Source organism: Paralichthys olivaceus, chromosome 15 (assembly GCF_024713975.1).
Source record: "Paralichthys olivaceus isolate ysfri-2021 chromosome 15, ASM2471397v2, whole genome shotgun sequence".
Taxonomy (NCBI): domain Eukaryota; kingdom Metazoa; phylum Chordata; class Actinopteri; order Pleuronectiformes; family Paralichthyidae; genus Paralichthys; species Paralichthys olivaceus.
In genome coordinates this window covers 10395593-10407629 of record NC_091107.1, presented here as the reverse complement: position 1 = coordinate 10407629, position 12037 = coordinate 10395593, and the positions used below count along the sequence as shown (strand labels likewise).

General features: G+C 41.8%; 1 protein-coding gene across 1 annotated transcript; it reads left to right on the top strand.

The window, feature by feature from the left end:
* The first annotated feature begins 723 nt into the window (after positions 1 to 723).
* ppp2cab (protein phosphatase 2 catalytic subunit alpha b) lies at positions 724 to 11814 on the top strand. Its single transcript, XM_020086020.2, has 7 exons — positions 724 to 1107; positions 8972 to 9181; positions 9296 to 9469; positions 9646 to 9735; positions 10000 to 10161; positions 10341 to 10459; positions 11002 to 11814. Exons 1-7 carry the CDS (start codon positions 1006 to 1008, stop codon positions 11072 to 11074), a joined length of 930 nt encoding a protein of 309 aa, XP_019941579.1. The 5' UTR covers positions 724 to 1005; the 3' UTR covers positions 11075 to 11814.
* The last annotated feature ends 223 nt before the right edge of the window (positions 11815 to 12037 follow it).

The following is a 12037-nucleotide window of genomic DNA, read 5'->3' as shown; positions in this document are numbered from 1 at the left end:
CAGCTCAAAGATATTCACTGATCTTACAGTGAGTAACAAAAACAAACACTATTATTTAATTTGAACCTGACATCTTACATTCATCGCTGGACTAACTGATAATCAGCTTTTGGGACATGTCCCAGGGTAAATTTCTACCCCTGAGTGAAGGTTGTGGGTTTAAACTCTTCTTTATGAACAAAAACGGACACACACTTGATAAACAGCAAAACATTTCACAAATCTGAGGCAGAACAATAACGTGTTCTCCTCTTCACTGTGCTCGCGTGATGCATAAACATCATAGCGATAGACATTCACACTTTTACTGTTACTACAGATGAAACGTGATATGGTTTTATTACCCAGCACTAATAGAAGTTAGTGATAAAACAAATGTAATATTCTAAAATAAACTAGTTAAACGCTGAGAGAACACCTGTTGGTATGTAGGGCAGTTTTATATAAGCTTTATCTGAGGATTATCCAGAAGCAAGGTTATTATCCAGATGTTCAAAGTTTTCTCAAGAATAATCAGCTTTAAAAGACAACATGAACACATTAACGTCCGTTTCACACTTCACCATCCAGCCTGAAAATAGTAATCACATCATACATATTGGACTGAAAAAGCTATTGATGAAAACAAATGTTTTAGCCTGATATTAATAATTAACTAATAATGTTATATATCATGGAGGGTTGATGATCAGTTGTTCAGCAGCCGTGCTTTTACACTGAAGGTCCCGCCCGGAGGCGCAGTGTGTTATCGCTCGGTGCCTCGACACTGACTCACGTCAGGGCGGATCTCAGCCTGACGTCTCCCTCCCTCTGCTCGGCTTCAGCTCAGTGAAATCATAGAGTCCTGGCAGCCCGAGCTCCATGCGTCTCCTGACCGGACAGCGACCAGCACCGTGCGTCTGAGGCCGCCTTGCCAGCTCCGGAAGACGGGAGAGATCCTCCGCGCGGAGTCCGACTCCTGAAACAAGTGCGGCGGCAGAGAAACACACTCACACACCGGGAGACATGGACGAAAAGGCGTTCACGAAGGAACTGGACCAGTGGATCGAGCAGCTCAACGAGTGCAAGCAGCTGTCGGAGGGACAAGTGAAGTCCCTGTGTGAAAAGGTGAGATTGAATTCAAATCAACACATTCTGACACATTCCTCCTTCTCGACCCGGCGCCTCCTCGTCGCCGCCTCGTAGACTTTCTTAAAATGGCGTCCGGAGTGTGCGTTTCACTGCGCGGTCTCTTTGACGAGCTGTTCTCCCCCGCGCTGTTGTGAAGCTAATCTGAGCTGAAGCCCGGTAGAACCGTCTGGAAGCCGAATGGCAGGCTCGGGTCGTGGGTTAGTGAAGGTGGGCCAGGCGGTGAAGGTTCAGCCGTACTGTGAATCCAGGGCCACATTTCCAGCCCCGTCACTGACCTGTGGCTGCGAGAGGCGGTGAAACTCCTCTGGGTGTTTGACAGGGACTGTGGCCGCTTTAGTTATGGCTCGTGTCTTCTGAGTGTTGGCAGCTGTGTGGCGTTGAAATGATAAAGTGAGGGGGCTGTTAAGATAATTCAAATCCTCGGTTCGGGCCTCGGGTTCTGAGCCACGGTTCAGTTCGTACCTCGGTTATGTTAAAGGGGGGTGGGGTGCAAGAGAGGAGGACATGTCTTGGTTTTATTAAAACACCAACATATGGACCATTTAATAGAAAACCACTCAAGAACCTACATTACACAAACCAAAACAACCAAAGAATAGGAAATAGGTGTTTGTGTGTGTGTGTGTGTGAGTCTCCCACTGTCTCAAAGTCCAGAGTTCAATCCGTATATTTACAAACTACAGTTCAGTTTCCCTCCCAAACCCAACACAGCTCAGTTCAGTAGAGGTCAAACACTGTAAAAACAGATGGAACCTAAATAATCAATTTCAGGTTTTACTGTGGATCTTCTTAAACCAACAACTCAGGAAAGTAAACAGACAGAGAAGCATCCCTTTCGCCTCAATAACAACTGCGTTCCCTTTATGCAATATGTCCAGGGCATTCGCAGCACTGTCGATAAACAAGTCGGTCATAAGCTGGCAGACCGCTCCAGGGAAACTCCATAGGGAATACACAATTGACAAGATGATTTCCTCCTGACTCCGAATTTAGATACGAGGTGTCTGCTCCCGAACAGCGACAACCTGCAGACTTTACAATGCACATTTGAAAAGGTTAAACAGACAATCCTCTCTGACCTCTTGCTCTGAAGCTACTGGTTGCTTCTGCGTGTTGGTTCAGATTAAGCAGGTTGTGTTTGGATGGTGTGATTATACACACACACACACACACACACACACACACAGAGTGTGGGGTTGGGCAGGAAGACGTGTCACCGTTACATCTTCACGTATCACAAACCAAAACTGTGGACGTGAGGACCATGATTTTGGTTCGAGAGTTGTTACAGCCCTAGCAGGGGTTGTCAAAGTTTTGGTTCTCTAATCCTAAAAGACTTTGCCTCTATATAGTGTGAAGCCAATATAGGTCATGTAAAGGCCTGTGGACGTTAACTATACATTTAAACAAAGGTTTTATGCACATTTGGCCGTACAGTCTCTATGTAAAGATGGACGACATGGCAGCTCGTCAAAGTGAAGCCAAAGTATCTCCAGTGGCTTGCTGTAGCAGAGGTCATAAATCATGCCTCCTCCATGATAACGTGTGGGTTATAGACCAAACTGAAAAGTTAAAGCACACATGAAACACATTTTTCGTGATTTACCGCAGCTCCATCACCCCGATTGCTACTGTGCAGACTCTGGCTTCAAATACACAAGATGGTGGAGGTTGTGTATTTTAGTATTGTATTGTATTGTATTCACAGGTAGTCAGGAAATTTCTAACCCTCTGCCCCTCATTTAGCTTCTGATTTACCTGTGGAGCCTATAAGACGTGATGCTGACTCATTCATGAGGCAGTAAAGTGGTGAATTTTTAAACTTCCACATGACTTCATCGGTCTCATGTGAGTGTCGAACCTTACCTTTAATCCCTTGTTAAACCTGTGTTCTCATTTCTGGTTTACCTCCATGTTTATGGATGTTTGACAGGTCACTCAATCAGAAAAACAATGGAGACAAATACATTCAAATGACTTAAAGACAAGAAACAAAGTTGACCAACTACCGGCCATTCAATTTATCTGATTCCTATACTTTCCCTGTGACGTTTCGTTTGTGTGATCACAAAGTTTTGTTCAGATCATTGTTGTTTTGATGGTAGAACTTTTTTATGTTACTGTTACACTTATTATAAAACATGCAGTGTTTCCTGTAACCATAATATTCTTGCTGTGTTTCTTCATTTGGCTGAACAGCTAATTCTTTAGGCCTCTCTGGTCTGAGCTGGAGCTTAATCCCAGTCTTTCTTTAATATCCCTTCTGTGCAGACCAACTGCTGATTTCCAGCTCTAGATTTTTGGACTTGAAAGATATTTGGCTCTAAATCAGTTTATCGTAACCAAAGTGCTGTTTTATGCTCTGGATTTTTATTTATGTATCTTTTGCAACACTTGAAACCAAATCGATTCATCTGATGAAGGTTTCTGTTTTCTAGAAATTCCTAAACCTCTAAATCAAAGTGAACTACATATTGTTGCTGCCTTGTGTCATGGTCTAAATCAACAGTTAAGTTAAACCCTGACTATAATGACTACATTGGGTGAAATGTTTTTTTATTCCATTTGCCACATTTTTCATGCAGCTATAAAAAGAACACACAAAGTAGACCCATTACCATGTTTGGAGTGCCATTCAATGACGGTTAAGGGTGTGCTATTCTCAAGTGGCTTGTTAATCCCAGCGGTTGTTTTTATTTTTTTGCTCGACTCTGAGATGATCACTTCCTGGAGTTTAAAATGCATCCTTCAGCCCTGTTTTTCCCATGTGGACCCTCTCCACGGGGAAGGGTGGTGTTGGACGGTGCTGCGGCATCTGCTCACAAAGTCAAACCCATAAAACTGTGGGCGTAGTTCTCATCTGTGATGGATCATTAGGAACACAGTTTGACTCGTGGGCCCTGTGAACAGTTATTTGTTATAAATCAGATGATAAATGAGCACAATCAACAAGCTACACAAATGATGCTGTTCCTCTTGCCTCCTGCTCGCCACCGTTTCCTCCCTAATGCAGCAAAGTGCCATGACAGTAGTCGAGGGGAAAAAGGAAAGCTACATGGATTCATCCCTCCCTGAGGCTGTATCATTGTTACAGCTCATGAGCTCTGCTGCTTCCAAACCACTGTCTCCTTGCATTCATCCATCCCCCTGTGAATTTTTTAATATGTTCAGCAAAAATGCACCTACACAACATCCTCCCAGATGTAAAAATAGCAGAAGAAATGATTGATTGTGCGTTGCATCACCAACACTATCAAGGCCTTCGCTGTTGAGGGAATCAGACCGTGTGTGACTCAGGATAACACTGTTCACTGTGACTCAGAGTGGCTGTCTCTGTTTTGAGATGCACGGGGGTGTGGAGGAAAGGAATCTGCTGTGCAATCTGTCCTCAGTATTTTTATTGCTGCTTTACAGCTATTTCAGAAAGGCGGAACATGGCAGAGGATCAGTTGTCGAGTGCGCAGGGACAAGATTTACAAGCTTTATCAAGCGTTTGATTGGAATCACTGCAGATTTTTCAGGATTTAGCTTTGCTCTCTCACAATGGTTGACTTTTGTTCATTTTTACAGAGTGGTGATGTCATCTGCTTGATCAGTTTTATCCTGAAATTAAGTGACTGCAGGCAAATTTAATGCATCACATGTCCTTCAGATAGAGACATCCATTTAGTGACCTGTTCCTTCAAAAATAAACCTTTTGATAATTACAAAACCATTCAGACATTGTTTGATGCTCCTTTGATGCACCATGCACTAACAATTTAGGCTAGATCTAATTCATTTGTGTTATGTAAATCATCAAGTGACGCTCACAAAGTGTTTGACACAAAGGGAGAGAGCTTATACATGACAGAAATGTGAAACCAATGTAAATAGGAACATTTCAAGCTATGAAAGCTCATGAAATTCTGATTTCATCTGAGTTCATACTCAGAAAATGTATTTGTCATCAACTGAAGTGTATCGGAATGATGTAACAATTTGGTTATGTGGCGTCAGTTGGCCCACATCATGAAGCTGAAGTCCTCTGATGCAGCTCATCAGGACAGCAAATAAAAATGTTTTTAACTGATGACACAATTTTACTCAAACAAAACAAAACATTACTTCAATGATGTTTGTCAATATGACATAGTAATAGTAACACTCTGGGAAATGTCTTGAAAATTGGGTCCACACATTGTCCAGAGTTTGCTTTTCACATATGAAGAACGCAGCTTGAGGTTGTCCAGGTCAGGACACAGGAAAATGTCTGGAACATTTAGGCGAGAAGTGGTGTTTGGGTAGAGCACGCAGACGTATCAAATCCGCTGTGGAAATCACATTTTTCTGAACACAATCTCTGTTCATTTAATGCAAAACACAGAAAAATGTATCCCCCAAAATATCTGATACTCATAAGGTTGTTGTCTCAGCAAAATACACAAACTGGGAGTAGAAATGCTGACACACAAACAGTCTGCCATCATTTAGCTGCTTGTGGTGCTGATTTCCACACTGATTGCTATGCTGTTGTCAGTAAGATGCATAATCTTTAACCTGCGTAAACATCACGAATGAGGTCATCCTTTTGTGGTTGTAGTTTTGCCTGGTCAGCGAGCGTAAATTGTCTCCAGGAGAACCTTTGGCTGCAATTAACTCACTTTAATGGGATTATATAGTGGCAGCCAAGATAATGCCGACTTGAGATCTCAGAACTCGACTAAGCAGTTTGTCATCTGATGTCTTTCGGCATTAATAGTTATAATCTGGGCCGAGGTTCCCTCCCAGCAGCCTCTCTGGAATATCAGCTACATAGTAGTTTGGGTGAGGTGCTTACGTAACATTCACGTCATCTTTTTCATTCACTGCTGCACTGGCATCCATGGTATGAGGTGTGACCTGCCTCCCTGTGAATAGATGGATCTCACACAGAATTCTGAGGTTATTGCTAAATCCCAGTTTATGAGTTATGAGGGAGGCCTAGTGTCAGAAGCAGATTTAATTAGTCTACTTCCTTCAGTTTTATGTAATATTTTCAGAAAAAACGAAATCCTGTTTTAGGTTTTGTTTTCTGCCCTAATTTTTTCATTGTCTTGTGACATGACCATAAAATGAAATTGTGTAAAGGCAGCAACAACAATGAGGTTTATTTATAATTGCAAGGTTTTCATTAAAGATGGTCTTTTGAGGACAAGTTTGATTCGTTTACAGTATTTAAGAATGTTTTATCATTGAGGACACGTGACACCTGATGCGTCATTGAACATATTACTCATAAAGTTAATTTTAGGTTACAGAGCCATAAACTGTGTCATGCACTGGGAGAGCAACTTTTAGAGGAAATTCATAATGAATAAGGGGCGGAAGAGATGGCACCTAAGATATTGATTTTGATTGGGTAATTACTTTTTAGGTGTGGTATGTTTCATCTTGTGAGTTCACTCATCTGAATTTAAATGGACTTAGATCAGAGGATCTTAATACTTCCACCTGAAGAAACAGGGACGTGTTTGGAACAATAGGAATGGGTTGATTCAGTTTTATCACACTATACATTATCTGAAGGCACTTTACATGGAAAGAGAGAAAGTGAAGAACCAGGAATAGGGAAACATGCATTTAATTGAACTTTGATGTATTTATGCCCCACTAGTTGTACTGTTTATTAGCCACAGGGTATTTGTAATATTTTATTGCACTCTAATACAAAATGGAGCCCAACCGATATATGATATGAGCCTTTCAAGAACATTCTCGGTGGTTCAGCAACTCAAATGCTTTAACGTTTGAATCCCTGGTCAATCTATTACCCAGGGCCAGTCACTGAAAGGCCTCCTGTCACATGTTAGGATGGGCACATGCATCTCTCTGTAATATAGGTCAGCAGTGCTGCAGTCCTGTCCTGGTCACGCTGGTTCTGTCTCTCTCTCTCTGTCTCATCTGCTGTGGTGACGGCTCAACTTCTGCTCTCGGTCAATGACAGCTCATCATGGTCACATTTGTTTTTTAGGAGTCGATGTTGAACGAAGGCAGGAGCTCAAAATGTTCCAACAACATCACTGGGAGGGGGCACGTACAAAAAATAAACCTGCTGCTTTATGTAACACAGGACACAGCAACCCGAGCTATTTGTGATTGGTCTCTAGAACCACACACCAGTAACGCTTGAAAATTGCTGGAGTATAAAAGGCTGGCGTGTCTCTTGACCTCGTCCCTCCCCTCCCCCATCATGTCTGATGTGCAGCTAATAACATCAGACATGTCTGTTGTACATCCAGCTCAAAGCACGTCTCTCTCTCTCTCTGTTTGTCTGAGCTCCGTTTGCTCCCAAGCTCCTTAAAAGAGCTCATCCAGCTGACGGACCCCCAGAGTCAGACCAGGCTGCCAAACTCGACTGATTCCATGAATAGGTCTTGTTGTGGGTCACCAGATTTAGTATATTTAGTATTAGGAAAGCTTTCCACTATTTTAAGTTTATTACTGGAAAGTCTTGAAAAACATCCTTATTGAAAATTTCTAACAGAACTTTAACTCTTAAAGAGGCAGAAGTTCACTTTTCACACTTAATGAAATTCTACCATGCAGTTAAAAATCTATGTGTAAAACATTAGTTCTTTGACGGATTGTTGATATAAAGTTTATGGCCATCTACTGACCTGGCATGCTTGTCTGAACATTAGTTATCGTTTTTCTGGATGGCGATATTTTGTAAAATGAAGATTTTTTAAAGTAGCAGAGGAGAAAACATCTGTAAAAAATATCTGCAGTAGGTTAGATATAGTTGGTGTGAATAAGAAAAACCTCTCATTTAGATAATGGATTTAAAACAAGCTCTAGACCATTTGTGGTGAAGCTTAATGGGCAGTGAATTCCATAATGTGGAGGCTCTAAGAGCAAAAGCAAAATAAGGAGACTCTGTCATAACTCTCAGGTGGTTTCTTAAACGAAGCTAAGTTATGCCTTGTAAGCTTTTTCCCCTGCATCAGATGACCCACAAAATACAATCCTCTGCATATTCAGTGTTTCATCAGTGTGCAACTGCTTACAACAGTAAGCAGTGTTTTCTGTAAAAGCACTGCTCAGCTGTAGGCCACACACTGAGTCATACACTTCTTAATTTAGATGTACTGTTCGGTGTAGTGGTTGACTGTGCTGCCACCGCCCTCCGAGCTGTAGATGAGTCCTCTTAAAGCAATAACCAGACCGAGTGTTTCATCCAAAAACACCAGCGACTGCTCCCCACTCTGTCCTCGGCTTTTTGGAGCGTCACTTAAATTGATTTTAGGAAATGTTGCAGTGCAACCAGAGCTGCCTTTCCAAGTGCTGCAGGGCAGGCCCACAGGAAACTAGAGACACACACACACAGAAAGTAGGGTCTTATTTTCTTGGAGAGATAATGGTGGTGATGTTGGGGGTTGTGTTGTAATCACTATGGAGCATCTTAATGCAGACCCCCTCCCCTGGAAGCTGATGTGGAACTTGTGTTGAGAGGACAGGCAGGAAATTGTCTGTTCCTGAAATAAAGATGAGAACAAAGAATCAGATAGAAAATAACAGTGTGTAGAACATGTGATTAGGCAGCACGATCACAAGGATCCTCCTGCATTTGAATGAGCAGAACACTGTAAGGCAGCACACATTACATAAATTGTTGATTACATGATGTGTTATGTGTGCTATTATGTAAAGCATGTTTTATATAATGGACCATATTGATTTGGGGATGTTTTAAGCTCCTCTTGTTTTGTTTGTATGATCCTCAGTTGTTGTCTTTCTCCCTTTACCTGCTGTTTCAGTTTCTTCTTAAATCCATTAAACACATTTACATATTTGTGTATGTTTTTTTTTTTTCCTTCAGGCAAAAGAGATCCTTACCAAGGAGTCAAATGTCCAGGAGGTGAGATGTCCGGTGACGGTGTGTGGTGACGTGCACGGCCAGTTCCATGACCTTATGGAGCTGTTCAAGATTGGAGGGAAATCTCCAGACACAAACTATTTGTTTATGGGAGACTATGTGGACAGAGGTTACTACTCCGTAGAAACCGTCACTTTACTAGTATCACTTAAGGTGAGTTAACATTTTAAAAGTCCTCCCATTCTTACTTCTTTAAAAGCTAACTTGATATGGCTTTTAAGTAAAAAATTTTTTTACATACATCTCCGTTCTCTGCTCGTGTTTCAGGTACGCTTCCGGGAGCGCATCACAATCCTCCGAGGGAACCACGAGAGCAGACAGATCACACAAGTATATGGCTTCTATGATGAGTGCCTAAGGAAATATGGTAACGCCAACGTTTGGAAGTACTTCACAGACCTGTTCGATTACCTCCCCCTCACTGCCTTGGTAGACTCTCAGGTGAGAACACCCGTGGGTTGGTTTCACAGCTATAAATATGGACAGTGCAGCGGCTGGCCAGGAGCTATGTTGCTCTGAGGAATTCGATATTTAAAAATATCGGTTCTTTTAATTTTGGTTAAATGCAAAGAATGTGTGATGGATGAAGTACTCAAAGTTTCTTCTTGTCCTTTCAGATTTTCTGCCTTCATGGAGGCCTGTCACCGTCCATAGATACATTGGATCACATTAGAGCTCTGGATCGTTTACAGGAAGTGCCACATGAGGTAAAACTTTTCAAACACAAGGTTTAATAAGCTTCAGGGTTAGGACCATCAGAATGAAGAACAATAGAACAAAGAATTAAACAGGATTTGTCATCAGCAAATGTTTGTCAGTAAAAGCACCTTGATCATGACCAGTTCCAATTTCTTTATGATTCAATATATTAGCATTATTATAGCACAGTATGTAACATAACGTGATGATGACTGTTCAGGTAATTAATGGCAGGACCAGGTTTTCTTGCTAATCTTCTTTTTCCTCCACAGGGTCCCATGTGTGACCTGCTATGGTCGGACCCTGACGACCGCGGTGGCTGGGGCATCTCTCCTCGAGGAGCTGGCTACACTTTTGGTCAGGACATTTCTGAGACCTTCAACCATGCCAACCGCCTCACACTGGTGTCCCGTGCCCACCAGCTGGTTATGGAGGTTTGTGTCTGAATAATTACGCAATCCTTTAATATATAGATTTCTCAAACTGCCACTACAAAACAAAAGCATGTACAGTTACACCACCAGCTCATGCTGATTTTATGGTGTACAGTTTAGATTTGCATTGTTGCAGTGCATTTTACATCTGGAGTGAATAATGCATCTGCTTCCCCCAGGGTTACAACTGGTGCCATGAGAGGAACGTGGTGACGATATTTAGTGCACCCAACTACTGCTACCGCTGTGGCAACCAGGCAGCTATCATGGAATTAGACGACACGCTCAAATACTCATTGTAAGTATATTTTAAGAACTGGAGTTGGTGCATGTAAGTCTGTGCTCTGCTGAAGCACGACTCTTGCGAAAGCCTTTGCTAAATTGAAAAGTCCCTTTTCCACTGGTAAAAAACCCAAGGTCACCCACTAGCATCTGACTTTTTTGTGCAATGAGAATTGATTCAATTGGCATTAACTCCCAGATCAAATGACTGACGTAGAATGTGACACCCGGGTGAATGCGCTAATTTGGCAAGACAGCAAGGTGAGAGCTTCTCAGGTTTTGAAGTGTTAGTGACGTCAAACATGAAGCACTGGGAGGAAAAAAGCGAGTCAAAGTCCTCTACTGCCAAACGGGAAAGGAGTCATTCACCTTTTTAGCAGGTTTATCGTTGTTTAAAAAAAAAAAAAAAACTGCACATTATCACTAAATTTAGTGTAGAAGACGGATCATCATGTATTGATATCAGAGCTGATATGTTTTATGTCAGATTGTGTAACCTGAAAATAGTTGGTCAGCCAATCTTATGTTTTTTCTTCTTTTATTCCCTCTTCTAACCAGCTTGCAGTTTGATCCTGCACCTCGCAGAGGGGAGCCTCATGTCACTCGCCGCACGCCAGATTACTTCCTGTAAACCCTGACCCATGTACAGTCAAGTCCAGTATTGCCATGATATATGACCTTCAACTGATAACAACATGAATGAGGAAGGGGAGGGGGGGGAACTGGGGGCGGGCTACACAGCAGTGCACATTGTATATCCACACAAAGACCTATTTAAGTATTTAGCGAAAAACAATGTCTGTGTGTCTATGGATGGACCAAAAGGGTGTGTGCCATAATCATTACAATATTCATTGCTGAGGACTTGTATTGAAGAAAAAAAAAAAAAATCTCTCCCTCTATGTAAAACAGTGATGTTTGATTCCTCATCCTTTACCTGTGTAGCTGACTGAAGGCACTGAGGTCCAAGACAAAAAATAATGCTCTTTCAAATGCGGCTGTTTGAATCCCATATGCCATGGCTTCTTATATTTAGGAGATCAGAACGTGATCTGTTTGCACTTTTGTAAATTTAAAGAAATGTATCATATGTCAAAAGAAAAGATTTCACACTACAGATGTTTTTGTTTTTTTTCTTTTTGATTTTTATTACAAATAAAAGCCCCCATCAGGCAAGTTTTACACAAGGTTTCTTTTGTCCAGTGAAACTCTGAAGCAAAAACCTTCTTATGCAGTTTACCCAGCTTGGTGTATATGATTGACAGATGATGGAGTGTCCATCCACATCAACTCAACTCCCTCTGAGCTACAGAGTCTGTATTAACCAAACCATTTGAATAATAAAGACGAAGGTGGTTCCTTGATGTTAAAGAGCTGTTTTCTTTTTTTTTTCGTTGCTGAAACGCTGCCCTGAATGACGAGCTCCATCCCTATGACCTGTAATTCATATAGAATTAAACCAGATGGTCCCCAACCAGGCAGGAGGTCAGCTGTCTGCTGCATCGAAGGAATAAATTCAGGTTGTGTGTTGAAGATAGATTTGAACACTGAGGTGTCACTGTAATTGTGACTGCACAGTCTCACACCTAAATAC